General features: G+C 52.5%; 1 protein-coding gene across 2 annotated transcripts; it reads right to left on the bottom strand.

Annotated features, from left to right (window-relative positions):
• Positions 1 to 66: 66 nt before the first annotated feature.
• AMN (amnion associated transmembrane protein) lies at positions 67 to 27,682 on the bottom strand. Of its 2 annotated transcripts, none has more exons than XM_029074784.2 (13): positions 27,567 to 27,682; positions 24,555 to 24,673; positions 24,408 to 24,452; positions 11,732 to 11,819; positions 10,264 to 10,499; positions 9,201 to 9,338; positions 4,577 to 4,688; positions 3,599 to 3,681; positions 2,734 to 2,920; positions 1,966 to 2,143; positions 1,445 to 1,553; positions 1,059 to 1,201; positions 67 to 192 (listed from the first exon to the last, which is right to left on the bottom strand). In XM_029074784.2, the coding sequence occupies exons 1-12, from the start codon at positions 27,619 to 27,621 to the stop codon at positions 1,100 to 1,102; spliced, it is 1,452 nt and encodes a 483-aa protein (XP_028930617.1). In that variant the 5' UTR covers positions 27,622 to 27,682; the 3' UTR covers positions 67 to 192; positions 1,059 to 1,099. The 2 variants fall into 2 exon arrangements, with proteins under 2 accessions (XP_028930617.1, XP_007662911.2); XM_007664721.3 differs by lacking the exon at positions 67 to 192 and adding an exon at positions 219 to 434.
• Between the last annotated feature and the right edge of the window lie 309 nt (positions 27,683 to 27,991).

The following is a 27,991-nucleotide window of genomic DNA, read 5'->3' as shown; positions in this document are numbered from 1 at the left end:
TTACTTACTGTCGCATACTGGGGGTTCCACATACCCCCGATCACCAATCACTCATCCAGGAGGGGGTCTAGAAGGAAATTCAACTTTATTGGAAAGCTGGCTCCGGCTCCCAGGGAAACATCTGGCTCAGCCCCACTGGCGGCTGCTCCAACTGGACAGAGGGAGAGGAGCTGGCTTTCTCAATGGATAGGCCTGGGGAAGAGGGGGAGTCCAACACAGCCTCCAATGCTCTTCTCCCTTCACCTCTTCCCCCTCCCCACCCCCCCATCTTCCCTCCACTGAACAGTGACTAGGTTTGCGGTTGCTGTGCTGAAGGGTATGGAAAATGTGGCCTACAGAAAGAGCAAGTGCTTGGGAGTCAAGAGACTTATCCTAACTGCTGCTGGGTGACCTTGGGCAAGCCGCTTCACTTCTCTGGGCCTCGATTTTCGGAGCTGTAAAATAAGGATAAGCGCTCAGCTGTCTGGATTATGAGCCCTGTGAGGGACTAAATCGATGGTCTTGTATTTACCCATGTAATCATAATAATGGTGGTATTTGTTAAGCACTTACTATGTGCAAAGCACTGTTCTAAGCACTTGGGGCATACAAGGTGATCAGGTTGCCCCTCGTGGGGCTCACAGTCTTCATCCCCATTTTACAGATAAGGGAACTGAGGTGCAGAGAAGTTAAGTGACTTGCCCAAAGTCACGCAGCTGGCAAGCGGCAGAGCTGGGATTACAACCCATGACCTCTGACTCCCAAGCCCGGGCTCTTTCCATTGAGCCACACAGCTTCTCAGTGCTTGTACATAGTACTTATCAGTGCTTGGCACATAGTAAGTGCTTAACAAATTCCATCATCATCATCATTATCAAACACTTAGAAGGAGGCCCAGCCAGGACAAGAGAGGAAAAGTGAAAAGCAGGGATAGAGACAGTGAAGCCAAGAGCCACCTGATGCTGCATCTCTGACCACTGCACCACCCCTACCAGCACCGGCTACACGCCGCATCTCCCTTTGGCAATAAAGAAAAGCTTCTCTCCCTGCTCCCTCCCATCACATCCCCCGTGCCTTACTGGGGTGGGAGCCTGTTGTGACTGAAGACTGGTCCTCTCCCTTACACTTCTAGCTCTGTGACATCAAACACAGGGTTAACAAAGTAGCAGCCGCTCTCCCTTGCCCCCTGAGGCTCCTGGGAGACCGGATCCAGTTCTGACACCTGCAGAGAGAAGAGTGGGAGAGAACAGTGCTTGGCACATAGTAAGCGCTTACCAAATACCATAATTATAAAGTCAGGGAGCACATGCTCAAGGAAGCAACATCCCAGCCAAGGGCCCTGCTTCCCCCGGCCTGCTTTTCCCTCCCCACGCCCCGTCCACCACCAGCCCCCACCCACCCCAAAGCTTCACGGAGTCAATGCCAGCCCCCTCGTGGATCAGAGAGGGTGGTGGGTGCTACTTACGGCCAGCGGTGGCGTGTCAAACATTGGGTTGTCGAAGCCTTTAACCACAGTATCTGCCAGGGTAGAGGCCCGGCGGCCCCAGGCCATAGAGGTGGGCAGGCTCGGGATCCTAGGAGAAAGTCAGTGCCCCAGGGAGACTATACAGTTACCAGTCTACATAGAGGGGCCTGGGGGAAACGGGAGGTCTTGGTTCATTCCATCGTATTTATTGAGCGCTTACTGGGTGCAGAGCACTGTTCAAAGCGCTTGGTCCCCCCTGAACCTAGGTTGATTCCCATCCCACCCCTGCCTGACCCAAGCCCTTCTCCTGCGGGAAGCCTTCTGGGGACTCCCGTTACGGATGTACAAGGGAGTGCGTAAGAGTGGACAAGTGCCTGTGACCGAGTATCCCGGCAGCCGCACGATTCCCAACTAGGAAGGGCTGCAGGGGAGGGAACAGGTCGTAAGAAGCGGCGGGGGCCTAGTGGTGAGAGCCCAGGCAAGACAGGAAAGGATTGGCAGAAGGGGAGGGGGTCAGTGACCTGATCAGCCCCTTCCTCTGCAGCAGCAGGAGCAGGCCGCCCCCGACAAGCAGCAGGCCCAGGAGCAGCCCCGCCGAGATCCCGGCCACCAGTCCCGCCGGGCGGGCCCTGTGCCCCTCAGCCATCTGGCTGCCCGAAGAAGTCTGCGCCTGCCCGGACGCGATCCCGAAGGCCTCCCCTGGAAAACAGGAAAGACAAGGACAGTCAGCCGTCCCTCCCCCACTGCCTTCAAACTGTGCCCCCCCCAACCACCTCCTCCAGGAAGTCTTTCCAGATCAACCCCACCTGACTCCCGCAGTGCCTGCCCTTCTGTCACCCATTGGCCATGATGAATTTCAGCCAATAGTCTTTACGCCGCTGGTCTGGGCCTTCTGGCATAGTGGATAGGGCCTGGGCCTGGGAGTTCTAATCCCAGCTCTGCTACTTAGCTGCTGTGTGACCTTGGGCAAGTCACTTCACTTCTCGATGCCTCAATTACCTCATCTGAAAAATGGGGATTGAGATTGCGAGCCCCATGTGGGACAGGGTCTGGTGTCCAACCGATTTGCTTGTATCCGCAACAGTGCTTATTATCATGCCTGGCACATGATAAGCACTTAAATACTGTAATAATTATTATAATTATTTCCCATGCAGGTCTGTCTCTCTCGGTGCATCCAGTTTCCCCATGCTGCCTGGCAGCCCCTTGAGGGCAGGGCTGAGTGACCCCCCCCCCATTCCCTTCCCCGGCTCCAGCCTAGTATCCAGAAGCAGCCGGGGCCCGGTCACCGTGCTGGGCGATGTCTCCCAGGAGATCCTGGCCTAGCCGCTCGGCCGCTCGGCCCGCCTCTGGCCCGACGAGGGCGTCCGCTAGCACGATCTGGATCTCGGGCTCTGGCTGGTGGCTGCGGGGCTCCAGCGTGGCAGGGGGTCTCTGCACCTTGGAGATGGCCATCTGCACCCCGGCGTGCTGCGGCTGCCGGGACACGGGGGACCCCAAAGCTACTCCAGGCCGGGGCTGGAAACGGGCAGGCCTAGTCTGGCCACCCTGGCCTTGCGGGCAGGGAACACATCTACCAAATTACGCTGTCCTCTCTCAAACACCCTTAATACAGTGCTCTGCTTAGTACTTAGTGCTTAGGACAGTGCTCTGCACACAGTAAGCACTCAAAAAACACGATCGAATGAATGAAAAAACAGGTTCCTCAGCTCCTTGAGGGTTGCTTTAGAGGGGCGTGTATGCAGGTAGGTACACGTGCGTGCATACACACGCACAGTCCCCCAGGTCAAGGTTCAGCATCCCAGCCAAACTGTGGTCATTCATATGGCAACCCGGAGTGACCTCTGACTTCTGAGTGCCCGGGTCATCCCAGAGGCAGAGCTGCGGCCTTAACCCTCCCTCCCTCTCCCCTTTCTCCATCCCTCCTCTGCCTCTCCCTCCCCTAGAGGGTAAATCTGTAGGGACAGCAGTCTTTCCTCACTCTTTCTGGGCCCTGGAGGGAAAGTAGGTCAGGCCACTGTCAGAGAGCAGGAGATGATAGGACTGGGCTGAAACCCTCCTGCTCCCAGCTGCCCCTGCCCCCTCCCTGCCACGAGAGTCCTGACTCTGCCCCAGGACAAAACCAAGGGCCCTTCCCAGCCTGGAAGACCTTACCAGGTTCAGGAAGGTGTGGAGGAGGCGGGCCCGGTATCTCTCCAGGTCAAAATCCGTTGTGTACTCCAGGGTGAGCACAGCACCTGTTGGGAGGAGAGGAATGAGGCTGGCAGAGCCTATGGGGCCCTGCAACTGGGCAAGGCCTGAGGTCACCTGTGCCAGCCCCCTGCATCTCGGCAGGGGCATGACTACTGTGGGGCTCTGTTCTCTCCTCAGGGACCTGCAGCTTCCCACTGGCCACCAGGACCGGGGCCGCTGTGGATCAGGTTGGGCCCTGACATAAATCTCAGTGGTCGTGCGGGGTGGAGAAGGGGGAGCATGGACGGACAACCAGACGGCAACCGGACCTGCTCGGCTCTGGGACTGTCCAAACAGCCACCCCCATTCCTTCAGAGGGACCCACTCCCAACTCCCCCTCCCCAGGCACAGCAACCTCCACCCCCAGTGAGGTCTGGATCACTCCCACTTTCCCCTTTGAGATTCTGGAGCAGCACGGGCCCGGTCAGTCTGGGGGTGTCCACTGGGTGGGGGGGCACTGGGGGAGGCCTGATGAGGTGCTGCAGGCAGCCTGGGCCTCTGCCGAACCAGAAGGTAGAGGTGGAAACATCCAATCTGACCTCTTCCCTGGGGGCGGACCAGGGCCCCCAAAGATCAAATAATCTTGTCCCGGGTAGGGTCCCTCACCCCCACTCGTGACCTGCCAGGAATGAGGGGCTCCTCGATCCTGGCAGAGACAGCGCAGGATGGGTCTTCCTCCCGCCTACCATCCCTCCCCCGGCAAGGCCCACCAGCTGCCCCTCAGCAGACGGGGGTCCTGGACCCCCCTCCTAACCCCTTCCTCACAACCTGCCGGTGGGGGGACCAGCTTCCGGTCAGTTCTCCTCCGGAAGCGGTCCCCCCCGGAAGAGCAAAACAAGACCAGGTGAGGCGGGGGGCGGGGAGGGAAGAGAGGTCCCTCCCCAGGCCGGGTAGACTCACCACACATCTCGCAGCACTGGCCCACTGGCATCAGAGGCACCTGGCAGCTGAGTCGAGGGCAGGGACCCCCAGCATTGGATTGGAGTAGGGCCGCACAGATCTGGGGGCGAAGCTGGAGGGGAAGCACCCGGTCAGAGACCCCACAGCCCTCTCCCTTTCCAACTCACCGACCTTCAACCTTCCCTTCGCCCTGCCTTCGACCCGGGCCTCCTCTCCAAGCCCCGACAGGCCACTGGAATCCCAGCCGGGCAAGGACTGGCCCGGGGCCAAATCAGGGTGACGGGCTGGTGGTGAGCAGGGTGACGGTACCACAGGACTCCAGCCTTTCCTCATTATCATCAGTGGTATTTACTGAGCGCTCACCTCGTGCAGAACACTATACTACGTGCTTGGGAGAGTACAATACAACAGAGTCGGCAGACACATTAATAATAATTGTGGTATTTGTTAAGTGCTTACTAAGTGCCAAGCACTGTACTAAGCATGGGTTGGATACAAGCAAATCAGACTGGACTCAGTCCCTGGCCCACATGGGGTTCACAGTCTCAATCCCCATTTTACAGATGAGGTAACTGAGGCACGGAAAAGCAAACTGACTTGCCCAAGGTCACACAGCAGACGTGGTGGAGCTGGGATTAGAACCCATGACCTTCTGACTCCCGGGCCTGTGCTCTATCCACTATGCCATGCTGCACATTCCTTGCCCACAACAAGCTTACACTCCTGATCTGTTTCCTCCCTCTGCAGAGACCGGGATTCGAAAGTTCACAAGCCATCCCTAGCGCCAGCGCCTTGGGTCCGTTTTTCATCTTCTCCTTCTCCCCCTTGCTTTTCAATCAGAGCACTGTAAAGAGCACTCAGGAGAGCGCAATAAAGCTATAAACATGTTCTCTGGCCTAAAGGAGCTTACTACCTGAGGGAAGGAGGAAGGGGCAAGACAGATACTAAAATAAATCCCAGGTAGGGGAAAGGATCTGGGTATAAAGCTCCATAAATAAATGCCGATGAGGGGGATTGTGAGTACTTAGTTGCTTAGGTGACACTGAAGTGCTGGCATGGGAGTTGGGGGATAATAAGCGGGGGCCACTAGTAATAATTTGGGGAAGGCCCCCTGGAGGAGATGAGGTTTCTAACGGGTTTACCCTCTTCCTCTGCTTTGTCTCAGAATTTCTCTCTGTCTTTGCTTATCTTTCTGCCCTCTAGACTGTAAGCTCTTCCTCTAGGCTGTAAACTCGTTGTGGGCAGGGAATGTGTCTGTTATCTTGTTCTATTGTACTCTCCCAAGTGCTTAGTACAGTGTCCTGCACACAGTAAGCGCTCAATAAATAGGATTGATCGACTTACCCGACTCTGAACCGGACTCCCTGAAGCCAGGCCGCCTGGTTTCCCTTTGTCTTAAAACTCCTCTGCTAAATTGTCAGCTTTTTGAGGGCAGGGTCAGTCTATTTTATTACTTTCTCCCTCCTACCTTACCTCACTGATTTCCTCCTACTACCCAGTCTACCCACTTGGTTCCTCTAATGCCAACCTACTGCCTGTACCTCGATCTCATCTGTCTAACCGCGGACCTTTGCCCACATCCTCCCTCTGTCCTGGAACTTCCTCCCTCTTCATAACCAACAAACCACCACTCTCCCCATCTTCATAGCCCTTCTAAAATAGCATCTCCTCCACGAGGCCCTCCCTAAATCCTCACTTCCCCTATTCATCCTCCATTCTGCATCACCTATGTGCTTGGATCTCTGTGCCTCAGTTCCCTCATCTGTAAAATGAGGATTAAGATTGTGAGCCTCTCGTGGGACAAACTGATAACCTTGTATCTACCCCAGCAATTAGAATGGTGCTCTGCACATAGTAAGCACTTAACAAATACCAACATTATTATTATTATCTATAACCCTTAAACGCTTGGATATTCTCAGCCCCACAGCTCTTCTGTACTTCTCCTTACCCTCTGCCATGTTTCCTATCTGTAACTTCTTTTCATGTCTGTCTCCCTCTGTCCCAGGTGACCCTGGGGTACCGACCATCTCGTGACCTCCTGAGCCAGCAGGCAGAACTCGGAAGTGAGGGTGGGATACCGCCCCCACAACCCAAACTGCCAGATTGACAGCCCAAGCTGGGAATACAGAAGGTGCCCCTTGCCCCCATGCCAATCAAATTAGGAATGGAGGAGGGGGGAGGGCAGAGATTGGATAAACTGAGGCTGGAAGCTGGAATGGCCTAAGGGCACAGGTGATAAATACCTGCCGCCTCTAACCTTCTGTGCAGAGGAATGGGACTCGCAGCAGCCGGCTGCAGGTCCCCTCCGTCCAGAGCTCGAGAAGGCGGCTCTGCCTGCACCATGTGAGGACCCGTGGGATGGGTGAGTGTCCTCTCCTGCTGAGAGCTCGTGGGGTTGGAAGCCAGATGCTTCACCATGGGTACGTAACGTTTGAAATGGATTTGATGTTTAAGTGGCTGCCTCCCCAGGGGGACGTGAACAGGGTGGGAGCTAGCCGTCTCACCGAGTGCAGAGTAGCACATAAGTGGATTTGATGTCTAAGTGGGTGCCTCCCGAGTGGGACGTGAACAGGGTGGGAGCTAGCCGCCTCACCAAGTGCCAGTAACCATAACTGGGTAATGCATAACTGGGTTTAACGCATAAGTGTATGTAACTCATATGTGTATGTAACTCATTAGTGTTTAACGCATAAGTGTATTTAACGCAAAGGTGGATTCCTCCTGGGTGGGGCGAGCACATGGGTGGGAGCCAGCCGCCTCACCACGTTGTGAGTAAATCATAAGTGGGCCCTGGTGTTCGCCCACACACGAGTAACATATCAGTGTATTCCCCCCGTTAGGGAAGCTCTTAACACCATATTCTTCCCAGAGGGGAAGCTTTAACACCATATTTCCCCCAAAAGGGAAGGCAGATTGTCGCGTCTAAATAATTAGTCAATCCAATTCGCCCTGTGGAATAAATTCTATACAAAACTCAGTTTTTCCATCCCCGGCCTCTCTTTCTCTCGCCATGCCGATTCCAAAAGAACCTGTCCCCGGCGACGGGTGACACCCTCTCTAGACTGAACACTCACTGTAGGCAGGGATCGTGTCTACGTGAGCCCCAAGTGGGACTACCTGATTACCTTATATCTACCCCACCGCTTAGAACAGTGCTTGGTGCTTAACAAATACGGCAGCCTGGCTCGGTGGAAAGACCCCAGGCTTGGAAGCCAGAAGTCATGGTTTCGAATCCCGGCTCTGCCACTTGTCAGCTGTGTGACTGTGGGCAAGTCACTTCACTTCTCTGGGCCGCAGTTACCTCATCTGGAAAATGGGGATTAAGACTGTGAGCCTCATGTGGGACAACCTGATTACCCTGTGTAGCCCAGCGCTTAGAACAGTGCTCTGCACATAGTAAGTGCTTAACAAATACCAACATTATTATTATTATTATTACCAACTCTATTGTATTGTACTCTCCCAATGCATAGTACAGTGCTCTGTACCCAGTAAGCACTCAATTATCCCCCTTTATTCATTCAATCATATTTATTGAATACTGAGCACTTATTGTGTTGCAGAGCACTGTATTAAGTACTTGGGAGAGCACAATATGACAATAAGAGTACAATATAACAAGAGTACAGTTTAACAGGCGTACAGTATAACAATAAGAGTACAATATAAGCTTGTTATGAGGAAGGAACCTGCCTTCCTTTTCTGTTTTACTGTACTCTCTCAAGCACTTAGTACTGTGCTCTGCACATAGTAAGCCCTCAGCAAATACTGTTGATTGAATAAGCAGCGTGGCTTAGTGGAAAGAGCCTGGGCTTGAGAGTCAGGGGATATGGGTTCTAATCCCAGCTCTTCCACGTCTGCTGTGTGACCTTGGGCAAGCCACTTAACTTCTCTGTGCCTCAGTTGCCTCATCAGTAAAATGGGAATTACGACTGTGAGCCCCATGTGGGACAACCTGATTACCTTGCATCTACCCCAGCACTTAGAACAGTGCTTGGCACATAGTAAGTACTTAGCCAATACTGTAATTATTATTACCATTTACTGATTGACTTGATTAGTACAATGCTCTGTAAAGAGCAAGTGCTTAAGACCATTATTGAGAAGCTTTGCCTCTCGAGTGGGAAAAACACAGACCTAGGATCCTGGAGACCCATAATCTAATCCTGATTCTACCACTTTGCTGCTTGACCTTAACTTCTCTGTGACTCAGTTTCCCCATCTATAACAAGGAGGATAAAATACCTGTTCTTTCTCTTAGACTATGAGCCCCATGTAAGACAGAGACCTTGTCCAATCTGCTTACATGGTATCTACCCTAGCACTTAGCATGGTTCTTGGCAAACCCAGTAAGAGCTCAATAAATACCACCATTCATTAATTATTTAATTCATTCATTCAATCTTATTTATTGAGCACTTAGCGTGTGCAAAGCACCATACTGAGCGCTTAGGAGAGTACAAAAACAAAAACCACAATTATTTACAATATAAAAATAGACACATCCCCTGCCCACAACAAGCTTATAGTCTAGAGATTGATTGATTGATTATAGACAGATGGGCCCCCCCACCCTGGGAAATGTTTGGGGGCTCAGCTCCTGGGTCCCGTCAGCACTGACCTCGGTGTTCCCGCACAGGCAGCCGGACGGGTCGGAGCAGGGGGTGGGATCCACGCGCAGGGACCCGCCTCCCCAGAACTGCAGTCTCCCAGAGCTGGTCCCCAGGTACTCGCTCAGGTCTTCCTCCCGGGTGAACTTCTATCAGCCAGGACACAGAAGACAAAAAGCCCCACCCCCAGCCCCACCGTCTGAGCCTCACCGTTCCCCAGCACCTAGAATGCTCTCCCTGCCCCTTTTCTCCCAACCACATCCTTCCCCTTCCAGAAATTGTGGCCAAATAGTGCTCAGCGATCAGAACAGTGTTTGGCACGTAGTCAACGCTTAACAAATACAAATCATTATTAAAGACGCATCTCCAAGGCACCGGAAAGAGTGCTCTGATGGGCCTGAGGGGCTCCTCCACCCTCCAGCCGGTTTCCCAGGTGTCCACTGCCTTCCGTCTATGCTGCCTCTGTCCCAAGTGTTGGGTCGCTTGATAGTGACCCGTTTAAGAGAAATCTGCCTTCCTGCTTGGGACCTTAACTGCCCCCGGCAGCCCCGTGGTCCCACATTTCCCATCCAGTCACATCCCACCCAATAAACGTGTGGGCTCTGGCCCGGTCCCGAGTGTCAGTTCACTGTTTTCTCCCCAACTCTAAATCCCCGGGACTAGTCCAGGGAGGGAGGGAAATGGGGAGAGGAGAGTGAATGTGTGAGTTGAGGGCAGGGAAGGGGGGAGTTCTCTGCATCGTTCATCTCTCCCCTGCCCAGCCCTTTGGGAGGTCATTAAATACCCCAAGCTAGTTCAGCCTGGAAAAATGACAGTCTCTCCTGGGTAGACTGGAGAGGCACCTCAGCGTCTCCAGGTCCCCGGATTGTGACCTCTCCCCAACCCTCACTCAGGAGGCCCTTCAGTCTAACTGAAATCCCTCCCTCTACCATTTAAACATTCAGCTTTGTTCTAAGTTGTCCATCCTTTATAGACATCCCCCACAAGACACCAAGAGTCAGAGGGTTTGCCTGAGACTGCTACGGCCAAACCGAACTAGGGGTCCGGTGGGGAGGTCATCCCAACTGCACGTACCTGACCCAGGATCGAAACGCTCCTGACCTCGATGGTCCGTCCCGCCGAGCCCACGTCCACCCGGAAGGAGGTTTCGGCGGGGAAAATCACATCGTCGTGACGACACGGGATCCGCTCCTCGTCCACGGAGAAGAGATGGGGACCTTGCTCCAGGTCGTCCAGACTGGAGGCCGAGAGCCAAAGCGTGGGATCCAACCAGCTGTGCCGTCCCGCCCCCAGGAACCGAGCCACCGAGCCTGCGGAGGGTGAGGGGAGCTGGCGGCTCCGGCCGGGGCCATTCCGAAGGCCTGGCCTGGGTGAGCAGTGCCAAGGCCTGCTGCGGCTGCCAACTCCCCCCAGTCCTCCCCCTTATTGGTGGGGGACTGCAAAGAACCGACTACCGGCCCCTGAATGCCCCTCCTCCCATGGCGGGCCAGCCCGGTGGTCCATCCAGTCCAGGACTCTGTCCCCAACAGGGACAGCAGGATTCCGGGTGGAACGATCACTTTGATTTGCTCCCTTTGTCCATCCCCTCTCTCAGCCTCACAGAACTTATGTACATTAATCTATTTATTCCTATTAATGTCTGTCTAGGTCTTAGACATTAGATTAATGTCTGTCTCGACGTTAATAGGTACTACTGTCCTCTGGACCGTAAGCTCGTTGTGGACAGGGAATGTGTTTATTGTTGTAATGTAGTCTCCCAAGTCCTTACTACAGTGCTCTGCACACAGTAAGCACTCAATAAACACGATTGAATAAATGAACGAATGAACGGTGTGTGCCGGTTATTCCCTTAGACAACACCCCCATGATCACCTTTCTTTTTAGCTCACAGTTTCTCTCCATGTCTTTGGACCTCCATCCGTCAGCCCCTCCCCACTTTGTGACCTACTCTCTATCCACCTAAGACCATCAGGACAGCCCTCCGAGTCTGCCCAACATCCATCCAGCCTGGATGGACAGGGACAGCAGAACATTTGATGCTTGTTCCCTTCATGACACCCCTAATTCTCCCCTCTCCACCCCTGACTCTCTGTCCAGTGACGGAGCACAGACAAGCCAGCACCCCTAACTTTCCCTTCTCCATCCTTGTCTCTCCTTCCAGTGACCAGCACGAACCATCCAACACTCCTAACTTGCCTCTCCACCCCGACTCTCCCTAAAGTGACCCAGCATGGACCAGCCAACACCCCTAACTCTTCCTCCTTCCATTCCTGACTCTCCCTGCAAGTGGTCCCGGATGGACCACTCATCCATGGACCTATCCCAACCTCTCTGATGTTTCCAGTTGCACAGCTCCCTGTAGAAACTGGCGGTGTGTGTTCACCCCCTGCCGGGGGAAGGGGTGATTTTTCTTTTTTTTGAAGCTGCCCCCTCCAGCTCCAGTGGGGAACAAAGGCGGTGATTCATCTGCTTTTCCTCTCCTCATTCCTCTATGCCTGGGTGCCCAAATTGCCCAGAAATTGCCACGGGGCTTCCCTGTTACCTGGGTCGCAGCCCGGATCAAATTCTCCATCGAATGCTCCAAATCCGGCGCCAGGTCCCAGGATGAATTCTGCATCCAAAGGCAGGTACTACAGGAAACAGCAGAGGGGAATCTCGGCTCCAGAATCCCCACCTCCCTCCGGGGGCACCGGCACGGGGGGGAACTGGGGAAAGCAGTGGGTTGGATGCTGAGGTCCTGGATTCTGGTCCCCACCAACCCTTGCTTATTTGCAGGATGATCTTAGTCGGTTCACTTACCCTCCCTTGGCCTCAGTTTCTTCATCTGTACAATGGAGAGACTCCTCATCCCCCAGGAGGGAGGGGGAGGGCAGAGAGAGCCCCCGGAGGAAAAACCAGGCTCTATTATTGTTATACCTGCAGCTGGGCACTTTGGTCCGGAGATGGGATAACCTCCTTCCCAAACTAAGGGAAGAGAGAGCCTGATTTCTGGGCCCCCTAAGACAGCCCCCCAGTCTGGGCTAGGTTCAAGGCATCGTACCTAATGTCCCGCGGGAGGGAAGACCTGCCTCGTAGCATGAGCTACACTCAAAAGCTGGCCAAAAGCAACCCCTGCCAACATCTACCAACCAGGGCCAGCAGCGGGCAAGGAGGGAAGGCTGCCCCTTTCAACTGGGAAGCAGTGTGGCCTGGTGGAAAGAGACCAGGCCTGAGAGTCAGACGACTTGGATTCTAATTCCACCGCTGCCACTTATCTGCTCTATGACCTTGGACAAGTCACTTCATTTTTCTGTGCCTCAGTGCCCTTATCTGCAAAATGGGGATTCAATATTCATTCTCCCTCCTACTTAGACTGCAAGCCCCATGTGGGATCCGATTGATCTTGTATCTTCCCCAGAATTTAGTACAGATCTTGGCACATGGCAGCACTTAACAGATATCACGATCATTACTTATTATTATTATTTAATAAGCAACAGGGGAGATTTAAGTTACAGTTTCAGAAGAACTTCTGCACCAGGAGGGTAATAAAACCCCTTCCGTTATTCATTCATTCACTCGATTGCATTTATTAAGCGCTTACCCGATTAAACTGTAAGCCTGTCAAAGGGCCAGAGACTGTCTCTATCTGTTACCGATTTGTACATTCCAAGCGCTTAGTACAGTGCTCTGCACATAGTAAGTGCTCAATAAATACTATTGAATGAAATACTATTGAATGAATGAAAAGCACTGTACTAAGTAAGCACTTAGGAGAGAACAATATAACAATGAACAGAAACATTCCCTGCCCACAATCAGCTTACAGCCTAGAGGGTCTGACTGTAAAGGTCTCAGAGCCCAGGGGTGATTCCTTCTTTGGTTAGGATGGTTTAAGAATCGTTCTGCATGCAGGCAGAGGGATGGAGGGGATGATGATGATGGCATTTGTTAAGCGCTTACTATGTGCCAGGCACTGTACTAAGCACTAGGGTGGATACAAGCAAATCAAGTCGGACACGGTCCCTGTCCCATGAGGGGCTCAGAGTCTCAATCCCCATTTCACAGATGAGGTAACTGTGGCCCAGGGAAATGAAGTGACTTGCCCAGGGTCACATAGCAGACAAGTGGCAGAGCCAGGATTAGAACCCATGACTTTCTGACTCCCAGGCCCTCGCTCGATCCACTGAACCATGCTGCTTCTCCAGCAAGTGGAGGAAGGGGTGGAGGAGATAGAGAGTGGGAGAGGGTTGGCGGGGGATGGCCGCTCCTTCAGTCAGCAACATGATGTGGGAAGTGGCACGGCATGGTGCCTAAAGCCCAGGCCTGGGGGAAGTCAGAAGGTCATGGGTTCTAATCCGACTCCGCCACCTGTCTGCTGTGTGACCTTAGGCAAATCACTTCACTTCTCTGGGCCTCGGCTCCCTCACCTGTAAAACGGGGATTAGGACTGTGAACCTCACGTGGGACAACCCGATGACCCTGTATCTCCCTCAGCGCTTAGAACAGTGCTCTGCACATAGTAAGCGCTTAACAAATGCCAACATTATTATTATTATTATCATTATTATTATTATTATTAAAATTATAAGACCGTGAGCCCTATGCGGGAGAGGGACTGGGCCCAACCCGATCTGCTTATATCCACCCCAGCGCTTAGTAGGGTGCCTGGCACATAGTAAGCGCTTACTAAATGCCACCATTTATTATTTATTTATTATTATTGTTGTTGTTATTATTATTATTGTTCAGTTGGAAGGAAGTGTAAAGCTGTAGTGGGGCAGTGAGGCCTGTAGATGGCGGGCAGCAGCAGCAGCAGAGAGGCGGCCCGCTCCCTGCCGCAGGACCGGTGGGCACCAAGCCTTGGCTCCAGGGTGGGGGCATCTCCGGGGGCATCCCCTGCGGGATTCGGGGGGCTGACTGCAAACCGGGGGCCCCCTCAGCCCTCCCAGGAACACGCCCAGTGGCTTAGTGGCAAGGCCACGGGTTTGGGAGTCGGAGGACGTGGATTCTAATCCTGCCACCTGTCTGCTCTGTGACTTTAATAATCATAATAACAGTGTCGGTATTTGTTCAGCGCTTACTATGTGCAGAGCACTGTTCTAAGCGCTGGGGGTGATACAGGGTCATCGGGTTGTCCCTCGTGAGGTTCACAAGTTAATCCCCATTTTAATAATAATAATAACGATAATAATAATGTTGGTATTTGTTCAGCGCTTACTATGTGCAGAGCACTGTTCTAAGCGCTGGGGGAGATACAGGGTCATCAGGTTGTCCCACGTGAGGCTCACAGTCTCAATCCCCATTTTACAGATAAGGTAACTGAGGCACAGGGAAGTGAAGTGACTTGTCCACAGTCACACAGCTGACAAGTGGCAGAGTCGGGATTTGAACCCATGACCTCGGACTCCCAAGCCCAGGCTCTTTCCACTGAGCCACGCGGATGAGGTGACTGAGGCACAGAGAAGTGAAGTGACTTGTCCACAGTCACACAGCTGATGTGGCAGAGTCGACATTCGAACCCATGACCTCTGACTCCCAAGCCTGGGCTCTGCCCATTGACCCACGCTGCTTCTATTTAGACAAGCCAGTTCACTTCTCTGGGCCTCGGTTACATCATAGGGAAAGGATGCTAGGGGCCAGTCCATTTTAGGGGATGGGGGCCGTAGTGTGCGAAGCCAGTGCTGGGAAAATAATAATAATGTTGGTATTTGTTAAGTGCTTCATAATAATAATAATAATGTTGGTATTTGTTAAGTGCTTACTATGTGCAGAGCACTGTTCTAAGGACTGGAGTAGATACAGGGTAATCAGGTTGTCCCACGTGATGCTCACAGTCAATCCCCATTTTACAGATGAGGTCACTGAGGCACAGAGAAGTTATAAGTAAATTATGGTATTTGTTATGGTAGTTGTTATGGTATTTGTGAAGAATGGGAGCCCCACGTGGGATGACCTGATCACTTTTAGTGGAAAGAGCACGGGTTTGGGAGTCAGAGGACGTGGGTTCTAATCCCTACTTGGCCACCTGTTTGCTGTGTGATTTTAGGCAAGCCGCTTCACTTCTCTGGGCCTCGGTTACCTCATCTGGGAAATAGGGGTGAAGACTGGCAGCCCCACGTGGGACAACCTGATCACCTTTAGTGGAAAGAGCCCGGGTTTGGGAGTCAGAGGGCATGGGTTCTAATCCCAGCTCAGCCACTTGTCTGCTGCATGTGACCTTGGGCAAGCCACTTAACTTCTCTGGCCCTCAGTTACCTCATCTGGAAAATGGGGATTAAAACTGAGCCCCACGTGGGACAACTTCTTTGCCTTGTATCTACCCCAGCACTTAGAACAGTACTCATCCCGGCTCTGCCACTTGTCTTCTGTGTGACCTTGGGCAAGCCACTCAACTTCCCTGGGCCTCAGTTGCCTCATCTGAAAAATGGGGATTGACATTATGAGCCCCACGTGGGACAGGGAACTGCCTTCAACCCGATCTGCTTGTATCCATCCCAGCGCTTAGTACAGTGCTTGGCACATAGTAAGTGCTTAACAAATACCATGATTATTATTATTACTATTTCTCGGCACATAGTAAGCACTTAACAAATACCATAACAATAAGAACGATAATACCCCAGTGCTTAGAACAGTGCTTGGCACATAGTAAGCACTTAACAAATACCATTATTATTATTATTGTTACTATGCACAGGGAACAGCGGGCAAGGTGGGGAGGGAAGAGACCACGACAGAGCAGCAGGGACCAGTACCCGCTCCTTCTCCCATCTCTCTGTCTCTCTCCCCCTTCCCCACCCTCTCCTCCAGAGCCCTCCCCCCGCCCCCTTTATTTGCAGATAATAATGATGATGATGATAGTTATCCTAATAAGATATTTGTTAAGCGCTTACTAGGCGCCAAGCACCCCAGGGAGGGTTCAATTCCTCCCTGTGGAATATGGAGGAAGGGGAATTCTGGGCAGGAAAAGTGAGGCCCAGAGCTGTTAGGTGACTCGCTCAAAGTCACCCAGCAAATCCGTAAGGCAGAGTGTGGGCAGCAGAAAGGACGGGCTCCCCGCGTGCCGGAAAGGACGGGCTCCAAGCTCATCCAGAGTGGGTGAGCTGGGGTTGGGGGTCAAGGGGAGGAGGAGGTTGGGTGAGGGCCTGGGGAGAGCTCTTGTTCCAACCAGCTGAGGATCTGCAACGTTTCCTCCAACATACACATGCAAATCTTGGCTTGGCCCTTCTGATGGCTTTGCAGCTTTCCCAGGGAAGATTTCCTCTCTCAATTCAGTATGGAAATGGGAGGGGTGGAGAGGGGAGAGAAGGGGGTTTGGGAGGGAAGAGGGGAGGGGAGACCCACAGACTAAAGAGGCAGACGAGTTTCCCCAGGAAGGGAGCCTTTGGGAAGGAATGGGAAAAGAAGGGGAAATTTTCCAGGACCCTCAAGATGGAAAAAGACATCAATCAATCAATTATTGAGCACTTACTAAGTGCGGAGCACTGTACTGAGTGCTTGGGAGAGTACAACAGAATTAGCAGACAGGTTCCTTGCCTACGGTCCTCTGCACACAGTAAGCACTCAATAAATACCATTGATTGATCGACTGATGTAAGCTTCTTGTGGGCAGGAATCGTATCCACCAACTCTATTGCATTATACTCTCCCAAATGCTCAGTACAGTGCTCTGCACACAGTAAGTGCTCTTATAAATTCCACTGATTGATGTATCGACACAACCGGGTCCTACTTGTTGTATCCCTCTCCCCCTGGGACTCCCCTGGGCCCCGTCCCCGGATTCTGGAAGGAGAGAGAAAGAGAGAGGGGAAACAGTGATGGGAAGAAGGGGCAAACCACATCCATCCCCCATCCCCTCAGCTCTTAGTATAGTGCCTGGCACATAATAAGCACTTAACAAATACCATAATTTACTTACTTTCCCAGCACCCGCTTCGCACACTTCGGCCCCCTATCCCCTAAAATGGCCTGGCCCCTAGCATCCTCAGCCTCTCCCTGTCGCCCCTACCCACGTCCCCCATCCCGGCGGGGCCAGGGTAGGGTGGCGGGGTAGATAGGGAGCTGTGGATAAAGTCACAGAGGCAGCCCCACAGCGGGGAAGCGGGTGAGACAGAGGGAAGGACAGAAGAGGGTTAAAAATGCGCATTCCCTCTGCAGGAGCCTGGCAACGGAGCTCAATCCCAGCCTCCTTCCCAGGCACCAAGAGGGGGCTACCTTTCTCCCCCTCTTCGGTCTGTCTGCCTCTCTCTCCCCACTGCTTGTCTGCTTACATAGCCGTCTCTCGCCGTTGTCTGTCCAACCCCTCTCTTTCCCCTCCTCTCCCATCCCCTGCCTGGCCCCTGGATGACTTCCCCTGTGTGTCTGCTATGTCTGCCCATCTCTGCCCAACCAGAGACCATCCCCTCACTCCCCCAACCCACTTTCAGCCTTCCCTGACCCACAGGTCCCAAAGCAGGTGGAAGCGAAGCCCCTTCCACGCTCCGCCAACCCTCTTTCCCCCTCCTGACTGCAGCACCCAAGGACCCCCGGACTCTCCAGCCAGGGGGTGGATCCAAGCTTCCGCCAGTCTAGACATAGCTCCTGTGCGCTGTCGGGGTGGGGTTGCCATGGCAATTCCTCCTCCCCCCCCCACCCCAGACCATGTGATTGGAGGCAGCGGTCGCAGTGCTCCCCCCACCACCCCAAACACACCTCCGCTTCCCCTCCTTGGTGACTCTAAGGATCGGTGCCGGGGGAGAGGAGGCGAGCGCTTCTTAGACATCTTGAGCCTGGGAGGGGTGGGGGTCACTCAGGTCATCAGATCCATCCGCTGTCTTGCCTCCTGCTAGGCCCTCCCTCTCTAGCCATCCCAGACAGAAGGCCTCCCCCGCCTATCCAACCACCCTGAGAATCTTAAAGTCCTCTCACAGCTCCCACATGTGCCCCTCCCCAGTTGGGGGAAGGAGTCACTGTCCCCCACCCAGCCTCCAGACTAACCTCAGGCCTCCGACTGTAGGTTCCCACTCCCCTGGGGCCTGCCCCAGGTCTCGCTTCATGGCTGCTTCAATCCCTCAGTTGTATTTATAACAGTGCTAGGCACATGGTAAGCGCTTAACAAATATCAACATTATTATTATTATTTATTGAGCTCTCTGTGTGCAGAGCACTGTAAGTGGTGGTATTTGTTAAGCGCTTACTATGTGCAAAGCACTGTTCTAAGCGCTGGGGGTAGACAAGGTGATCAGGTTGTCCCACGTGGGGCTCATGGTCTTAATTCCCATTTTACAGATGAGGTAAATGAGGCAGAGAAAAGTAAAGTGAGTTGCCCGAAGTGACACAGCAGGCAAGCGGCAGAGCTGAGATCTGAACCCATGACCTCTGACTCCCAAACCCGGGCTCTTTCCACTGAGCCACTCTGCTTCTCTAAGCGTGTAGACCTTTTCTCTACTGTTCTAAGCACTTAGGTTGGGGTAGAATAGCAATAATAATAATAATGGCATTTGTTAAGTACTTACAATGTGCCAGGCACCATACTAAGCGCTGGGGTGGATACAAGCAAGTCGGGTTGGACAGAGTCCCTGCCCCACAGGGGCTTCCAGTCTTAATCTCCATTTTACAGATGAGGTAACTGAGGCACAGAGAAGTAAAGTTTATTCACTCATTCAATAGTATTTATTGAGTGCTTACTATGTGCTGAGCACTGTACTAAGCACTTGGAATGTACAATTCAGCAACAGATAGAGACAATCCCTGCCCGATGACAGGCTTTGATTTGCCCTGGGTCACGTAGCAGACAAGTAGCAAAGCCAGAATGAGAACCCATGACCTTCTGACTCCCAAGAGAGGCAGGAGTGGAGAAGGCCTGACTCTGGTGGAGAAGCGACAGGATTCTAGGTATGAAACCGAGTCCAGCCCCGAGTTTTCAGAACCTGGCCTGCAGGAGGGCCCCGATTCCACCCTCGCCCCTCAACGCGAGGGCCCCGGCGCACGCAGGTGGACACCAACAGAGGCAACTCCCTACCCGGCCCAGAAAATGAATTTCCCATCCCGAGCACCCAGCCTTCTGCAGAGATCCAGGATCCAGAAATTAATTCAACTTTAAAGAGGGAAAATCAATTAGCTTCCAGAACAGGCCGCCGGGCGGAAAATAATTACTCTGGCTTGATCCGCATTGGAAATCTCCTGGAAAAGCCGTGGGGACAGACCGTGGAGCGGGTAGGGGCTTTGTGGGGAAGGGGCAGAATGGGCTTCTTCTTTTTTTAAAAAAATGGTATTTATTAAGCTCTTACTATGAGCCAGACGCTGTTCTAAGCGCTGGCACTCTTTCTGAGGGGATGGTGGGCTCCCCTTTCTCCCAATCCCAGAGCTCTGAATCCCTTCTCCCCTCAGTCTTCTCTTATTAATTCATTCCTCTGCCCCAGCCCTGGGTCTCCCCAGAGACTGCGGACGGGCACCTGCCCACCCACAGTAGAGGGTCACAGGCAAAAAAGTCAAATCCCTGGGAGGCAGCAACAATTTGGGACCCAAAAGGACAAGGCCGGCAGGGGGTCGCGGGCAGCATGGAGTAGGACACCCGTTCTTCCATTCCTGCCTCTGCCACAGGAAGCAGGGAAACCCTGGTCCAGAGAGTTGAGTGGAAGGTTTTGAGTTCTAGAGGAGGAAGGGATCTATAGATCTTCCAGCTCTCTCATTTTGTACTATCCCAAGCTCAGAAAGACCTGCATGCTCTGCACACAGACAGATTGATTGATTGATTGACTGCAGCCTTAGAGGCCCCGCTGTGTGGACAACCAGCTCAGAAAGATCTGTCTGACACCAAGGTCTGCAGTCTGCACCTCCATGGGCCTAATGACTGGGTGAAAAGCAAATTATTGGGAACTTCGGTCCTGCCAACTGGAAATAGAGAAGCAGAGTGGCTCTGTGGAAAGAGCACGGGCTTGGGAGTCAGAGGTCATGGGTTCAAATGCCGATTCAGCTGCTTGTCAGCTGTGTGACTGTGGGCAAGTCACTTCACTTCTTTGTGCCTCAGTTACCTCATCTGTAAAATGGGGATGAAGACTGTGAGCCCCAAGTGGGACAACCTGATCACCTTGTATCCTCTCCAGCACTTACAACAGTGCTTTGCACATAGTAAGCACTTAACAAATGTCATCATCATCATCATCATCATCAAATCCCATCCTCCTGCCACAGAAACCAAAAGCTTGGGAGAGATAAGTAGGTGCTGGCTTCTCCCCTGGCATAACGCTGCCGGGAGGCAGCGGGGTGTTCTAGTTGACCCCTCTGGGTTACTAGAAGCATCAGGGCCTAGTGGATAGAGCACAGGCCTGGGAATCAGAAGGTCCTGGATTCTAATCCTGACTCCACCACTTCTCTGTTGCGTGACCTTGGGTAAGTCACTTTATGTCTCTGGGCCTCAGTTACCTCATCTGTAAAATGGGGATTAAGACCGTGTCCAACCTGAATTAGCTTGTGTGATGATGATGATGATGATGATGATGTTGGCATTTGTTAAGCGCTTACTATGTGCAGAGCACTGTTCTAAGCGCTGGAGGAGATACGGGGTCATCAGGTTCTCCCACGTGAGGCTCACAGTCTTAATCTCCATTTTACAGATGAGGTATCTGAGGCACAGAGAAGTGAAGTGACTTGCCCACCATCACACAGCTGACAAGTGGCAGAGACAGGATCTACCCCAATGCTTAGAATAGCGTCTGGCTCATAGTAAATCCTTAACAAATACCATTTTAAAAAAAACAAAACACAAGCCAAAAAAACCCCAAAAGCAATCTTCTAACTTGAAGATTCTGTGACCATAATGATGATGGTATTTGTTTAATGCTTACTTTGTACCAGGCACTGTACTAAGTGCCTGGGGTGGATACGGGCAAATCAAGTTAAGACCTTAAAGATCCAACCTAACTTCTCGCCACAAACTGACTATTAGTTTCTAGCTTCTAATGGACTCCAGACTTGTAAGCTCACTGTGGGCAGGGAAGGAATCTACCAACCCTTCTGTACCGTCCTCACCCAAGACTTAATACAGGGCTCTGCACACAGTAAATCCTCTGTAAATACCACTGATAACGTCTAGTTCTGCCTTCGACAGTCTTGGCTGGACTGGACTGCCCCAACGGGTAGATCCCTAGCCACCTGGGTTCCAGGTTTGAAGGAGGCACATAAGGACAGTGAATGTTTGCCCAACAGGCAGACAGTGAAACGCAGCCTCAGACGACACGGTGTCTGTCCCAGGAGCCAGACGTCGGCTCCGAAACAGAACTTCTCATCTTTCCACTCGAAACCTGTCCTCCCCCAGACTTTCCCATCACTGAAGGCAACTCCGTCATCCTCCCAGTCCCCCAAACTCATTACCTTGGTGTTATCGTAGATTCATCTCTCTCTTCTGAACCTCATATTCGGTCTGTCACCAGATCCTGTCAGTTCTACCTTCACAACATCTCTAAAACCCTCCTTTTCCTTTCCATTCAAACTGCTACCACACTGATCCAAGAATTTATCATATCTCGCTTTAATTATAGCATCAACCTCCTCGCTGATCTCCTTGCCTCCTGTCTCTCCCCACTCCTGTCCATATTTCACCCTGCTGCCTAGATCGTTTTTCTCCTCACTCACCACTCCTCAAAAAAACCCTCCTATGGTTGTCCAACCATCTCTGCATCAGAAAGAAACTCCTTGCCATTGGTTTTAAGGCACTCAATCATCTCTCTCCCTCCCACCTTATCTCAGTGATTTCCTACAATTCGTCCTGTACACTTCGCTCCTCTAACATCAACCTGCTCACTGAGCCTCCATCTCATCTGCCTCACCACCAACCCTTTGTTCATGATAATAATAATGTTGGTATTTGTTAAGCGCTTACTAAGTGCCAAGCACCGTTCTAAGCACTGGGTAGATACAAGGTAATCGGGTTGTCCCATGTGGGCCCCACAGCCTTCAATCCCATTTTACAGATGAGGTCACTGAGGCACAGAGAAATGAAGTGACTTGCCCAAAGTCACACAGCTGACAAATGGCGGAGCTGGGATTAGAACCCATGACCTCTGACTTCCAAGCTCGGGCTCTTGCCATTAAGCCACGCTGCTTCTCTAGTACCCTGAACCTCTGAAAGAAAACAATAATAATAATAATAATTGTGGTATTTGTTAAGTGCTTACTATGTGCCAGGCACTGTACGAGGCACTTGGGTGGATACAAGCAAATTGAGTTGGACCCAGTCCTTGTCCCATCTAGGGTTCACAATCTCTATCCCCAATTTACCGATGAGGTAACTGAGGCAGAGAGAAGTGAAGTGACTTGCCCAAGGTCACGTAGCAGACAAGTGGTGGAGGCGGCATTAGAACCCAGACCTGTGCTCTACCTACTACACCATACTGTCTCTTCAAAGTCCTATTAAAATCACTTCTCCTCCAGGAGGCCTTCCCCCACTCACCCCCCTTTTCCTCTACTCCTCCTTTCTGCACCGCCTATGCATTTGGATCTGTTCCCTTTAAGCCCTTTGATGGTTAAGTGTTGTGGGGCTGAGGGTGGGGTGAATTACAAATGCTTAAAGGGAACAAATCAAAATGCAAGGGTGACACAGAAAGGAGAGGGTTGGGGAAATGAGGGCTTAGTTGGAGAAGACCCCGCTTGGAGGAGATGTGATTTTAGTTCAGCTTTGAAGATGGGGAGAGTGACCCGTTTGCTGTGTATGAAGGGGGAGAAAGTATCCGGCCAGAGGGAGGACGTGGGCAAGGGACTGATAGATGAGGTAGAGGTGCAGTGAGCAGGTTGGAATTAGAAGAGTGACGTGAGAGGGCTGGATTGTAATAGGAAATCAGCGAGGTAAGATGGGAGAGAGAGAGCTGATTGAGTGCTTTAGAGCCATTTCAAATTTCTGTTTGATGTCAGAGTGGCTGGGCAATCAATGGAGGTTCTTGAGGAGTGGGGCGACATGGACTGAACATTTCTGTAGAAAAATGAACCGGGCAGCAGAGTGAAGTGTGGACTGGAGCGGGGAGAGACAGGAGACAGGGAGGTCAGTGAAGAGGCAGATGCAGTAGTCAAGGCGGGATATATTAAGAGCTTGGGGGTAACAGTAACAGTATAGTAACAGTTTGACCCTCACAGACTTGTGCTGGCCATCCAATCTCATCTTTCCCAGCCATCTCTCATGAGATCTCCTCCCCGCTTTCAAAATCTATCTCCTCCACCTTCACCTTGACCCCATCCCATCACACCTTAGAAAAACACCTGCATTTCCCCTTCTTCCTTCCGTGACTGCTACCTTCAACCAATCACTACCTGAAGTTCATTTCAGTGTCTGTCTCCCTCCCTGGGTTGTAAGCTCCTCGAGGGCAGCGATAGCAGCTACTGACTCAATTTGCGTTGTCCTCTCTCAAGTGCTCAGTACGGAGCTCTTTGCAGATTAAGTGCTCGATAAAGACTATTAATTGAGGGATTGTGGCCGTTCAGGGAGAAGATTTGTTTGATTGTGGCACTGACACAGCACTAACGTGATTAATGACTCCTCGGTAACCCCGCAGACTCTGTCCCTCCTCCCACAGACCCCCGCCTCAGAGAGACCCCTGCCCGGAGCCATGCCAGACTCGCCGCTGGTGCAGATGGTGCTGCGGATCGCTGGCCACCTGACACCCCGCAGCCACTCTGGGCCGTTCACCGGGGAACCACGTCCCGTCATGTGGGTTCCTGCACCTCTGCCTGTGGGCCTACTCTCCCCGAGGTCAGTGTGAAGCCTGGTTGAGGCAGCAGAGTTTGGCACCGAAAATCAAACGCCAGACAGAGAAAGGTCCCTTTCCCTGCAACCCATACCGGGCACCATAACCGGAATTTGCTGTCTTATGGGTACTGTTTACCTCGTCCCTGATCTGGTAATGGCCTTTCCAGCCCCATGTAGGCCCATAGGAGAACTCACCATCATGGCGCCCGCTCCAATTTCAGGGCCACTTATGTAACTGGGGCTTCCCTTCCCTCCTCCCTGAGCCTGGGGGGCTCGGCCGGGTCATCCTAATGCTGTTTGCCTGCTCAGCCCTCTAAATCCACCCACTATGGGCCTGTGGGGAAGCCAGCTCTGAAGCAGTCAGGTTTGCCCCATACTACTGGCTACTGCCCCACGAGGACGCTCAGCCCCAAAGCAGTCTTGCCCCATGTCACCAGCTATGATCCCATGAGGACGCCAAGCTCCACAGCGGTCAAGCTTGTCCCATGCCCTCGGCAGGACCCCAGCAGGGGAAGCTTACCACATCTGCCAGCCGGTGGACCTGCCGCACGTAGACCGACACCTCCTAAGGGGAGAGACGCCCAGCGGGTCACCATCCTCGGGGAGGAGGCAGAAGAGCCGCAGGCCCCGCGGAGAGTTCCCCACCCTTACCCCCTCTGCCCGCTACCTCCTGGGCCTCGAACCGGGCCGTGGCTCCCACACACGGGGTCTGGTTGCGGTCCCAGTTGGATCCGGTTTCAAAGTTGGTGTTGGGTATCCACTGCTTGAAGAGTCCGTCGATGACACCTGGCAGGGCCAGTAGGAGAGGGGAGACAGTGGCTGAAATCCTGCGTCCCAGAGCTGAGAGAGGATTTGATGGAGAGCGGGGATGGGGAGGAAGCCAGTCAGCCTTGCCTCTGAGCAGAGGTTTCAGGGATGGTGGCTTCCTCCTTTCCTCGCTCTCCCTTCCCCGGTTATCCCTTCCATCAGCCTGAAAGGAGACTAGTCCGAGAAACAGCATGGCCTACTAGAAAGAGTCCAGTTTGGAAGTCAGAAGACCTGCGTTCTAATCCCAGCTCTGTTGCTTTTCTGCTGTGTGGACCTTGGGCAAATCTATTAACTTCTCTGTGCCTCAGAAACCTCATTGGAAAAATGGGGATTAAATCCTACTCTCTTCTCTCTAGGCTGGGAGCCTTATGTGGAACAGGGACTGTGTCCAAACTGATTATCTTATATCTACCCCAGTGCTTACAATAGTGCTTGGCACATAGTAAGTGCTTAACAAGTACCACAATTCTTCTTCTTCTTATTATTATTATTGTGCTCACAGAAAAAAACAATCTCCCCTGCCATTCACACTAAAGGGACTCCTGTTTTCCACTTACCATGACCCACCATTAATCAACCACACTGAAGCACTTCTCCTGGTGTCTTGTCATGTCTCTCCCAAGATTACTGGGAATCAGCACAGTAGCAGGGAGTGGAGCTATTGGACATTTAGGCAGGCAGGGAGATGGGAAATAGTGAGGGAGGAAAGTGGACTCAAGATGAGGGAGTCGGGGGAGTGACGTGGCTCAGATCCACCTCCTCTCAGCCGCGCCTAAAGGGGTTCTCTGCAGCCTTCAGCAGAGATATGGCAGGGCAGATATAAACCCCAAGGATTTTTAGTATGCACTTTAAGCGTGTCCAACACACTTCCATGGGTATGTGGATTTCCTTCTTTCCTCCTGCTGTCCTGGTGGGGGACAGGATTAATGATTCTGGTCTTACAGGTAGGTAAACGGGTTCAGAGAGGTTGAGTAACTTGCCCCAGGTCCCATTGCTCATCCGGGCAGAGTGAGGACTGGAACCCAGATCTCTCAAATCAGTCACAGACTCAATCTGCCGGATCCCATGGCAGGACTGGGGAAGAGGCAGATGGCCTGGATCAAACACAGCCTGGCCAATTAGGGGGCTTGTACTTGAGGCCAATGCATTAAGCCAAAATTCCTTTCTGAACAACCAACCATCAGAGTAAGCCCTTACTCTCTCTCTCTCTCTCTCAGGGGAAATTGGAGTGATTTCCATCGGTGTCTGGGATGGAGCGGGGTGAGAGGGGGACTTGTCTGGACTGTCCTGAAGCAGGAAGGAGGATTTCCTGATGGGAGAGGGAACCACCTGGAAATCATAAACAGGAACTTCCAGAACCTGGAGCTCAATGTGGTAGGTCCCTCAGAGTTAGGATCCAGGTAAAACCTAGACTGTGAAGCCCCAGGTGGAACAGAGACTGAGCCCAACCTGATTATTTTAGTAATGATAATGATTATAATACTACTTCTAATAATGGTACTTGTTTAAAAATTATGATGTTCCAGGCACTGTACTAAGCTCTGGGGAAGATACAAGCAAATCGAGTTGGACACAGTCCCTGTCCCAAATGGGGCTCACAGTCTCAATCCCCATTTTACAGATGAGGTAGCTGAGGCATAGAAAAGTGAAGTGACTTGCCCAACGTCACACAGCAGACAAGTGGTGGAGCCAGGATTAGAACCCATGACCTTCTGACTCACAGGACCATGCTCTATCCACTATGCTATGCTGCATCTGTTGTCTTTATATACCCCAGTGCTTAATACAGTGCCTGGCACTTAGTAAGCACTTCACAGATACCATTTAAAAACAACAACAACAAAAACCCCTCAAACAGTATCCAAACAGGTTTTCAATCAGCTCTGCGGTTTCAGACATGGGCCTGTCACCAGGCTGGGACCGGCCAGTCATAGGATGCACAGTTTCATTTTGGCCACCTGGAACCGGCTGGGGGAAGGGGAGACTCTGGGATTTAACTGCAGGGCTAGCAGAAGCCAGATTGTGAGAGCCAAAATTGGGATTGGCAGGCTCCCGGAGGAGCTGGGAGATATTGTGCAAGTGGCAAAGATAGGAGGAGGAGGGATAGGAGGAGGGCTAGGGGGAGGAGGAGGAGGAGGAGAACAAAGAGGAGGAGGAGAAGGAGAAAGAGGAGGAGAAGGACAGAGAGGAGGAGGAGAAAGGAGGAGGAGAAAGAGGAGGAGAAGGAGAAAGAGAAAGACGAGGAGGAGGACAAAGACAAAGAGGAAGAGGACAAAGAGGAGGAGGAGGAGAAAAAAGTGGGAGGGGGAGGAGGAAGAAGGTCTGGCCCCGCAGTAGACTCCTCAATCAGTTGAACTGGGCTGTTAGCCAGGGAGGGATTGGCCGAGGCGGCATGCGAATTCAGGGCTCCAGTAGGACAGCAGGCATCCTCCTCCCTACCCATCCTGCCAGTGACTTCAAACAAACCCCTAACCCCCCACAACTTTATCCGTCAGCCAGGGCCACCCTTTCTTGTATCCACCAATTTCTCTGTTTAGGAGCCTGTATGCTCTCCCCAGAGGCAGAAAGCAGACAACCAAAACAAACCGGATCTAGGCAGGGACCCTCATCCAGTCTCATAGACCACAGGGAAAAGAGCCTGGTTTTCCATTGGCATCACTGCTGAGTCCTGAGTCTCTAACAACCAGTGATCATCTTCCCCGGGGCCGGGGGCACTGCGGTGGATGTTACTGCTGACAGGTCTGGCAGTCAGCCCTCCAGGCTGCTCGGGAGACCACCACCGATCCTTTGTATAGATGGGGAAACCGAGGCCTGGAGGAGTAGATTGTTTTCTCGGTTTGGGTGCCCCCCGACCTCTGCCGGCCCAACTCACCGGAAAGCAGAAGGCAGAGCAGAAGACCAAGTGTGAGGTGGTTTTGAGGTTCCATCTCTCCGTCTCGGGCTGGGGCATTCGCCAAGTCTCACATCAGGTTCCTTGGAAACTTTGGACCCTCCGGATAATCCCAAACCCACGTGACTGGCCATCGAGTCCGTGGGGGTGTGAAGAGCCAGGGAGCGGGGGAGGGGTGGTGGTGGCGGCCAGGAGTGTTGTAAACCATGAAGCCTTCAGAGCCTGTTACACATTTACATCAGAGATGCCTGGTCAGCTCCAGAGTACGGAGGTCCGGAGTCCCTGTCGGGGAAAGGCTTCTTTCCTGGAACATCAGCCCCACGGCTCGGGTCATCTCCCAGTCCCTGAGAAATGTCACTGGGGGAAACTCTTCAATCACTCAATCAATGTCATTTATTGGGGCTTAC

The sequence above is a fragment of the Ornithorhynchus anatinus genome, chromosome 1 (genome assembly GCF_004115215.2).
Source record: "Ornithorhynchus anatinus isolate Pmale09 chromosome 1, mOrnAna1.pri.v4, whole genome shotgun sequence".
Classification (NCBI taxonomy): Eukaryota; Metazoa; Chordata; class Mammalia; order Monotremata; family Ornithorhynchidae; genus Ornithorhynchus; species Ornithorhynchus anatinus.
This window is presented reverse-complemented; position numbering and strand designations above follow the sequence as displayed.

Excerpts from the sequence above, each read along its gene's own strand:
- AMN (XM_029074784.2), bottom strand. The coding sequence starts at position 27,621 with ATGGAACCTCAAAACCACCTCACACTTGGTCTTCTGCTCTGCCTTCTG. Across the intron at positions 2,144-2,733 it reads GGGAGACATCGCCCAGCACG|GGGAGGCCTTCGGGATCGCG; the intron begins GTGACCGGGCCC and ends CCTGTTTTCCAG. Across the intron at positions 1,202-1,444 it reads TTGACACGCCACCGCTGGCC|GTGTCAGAACTGGATCCGGT; the intron begins GTAAGTAGCACC and ends TTCTCTCTGCAG.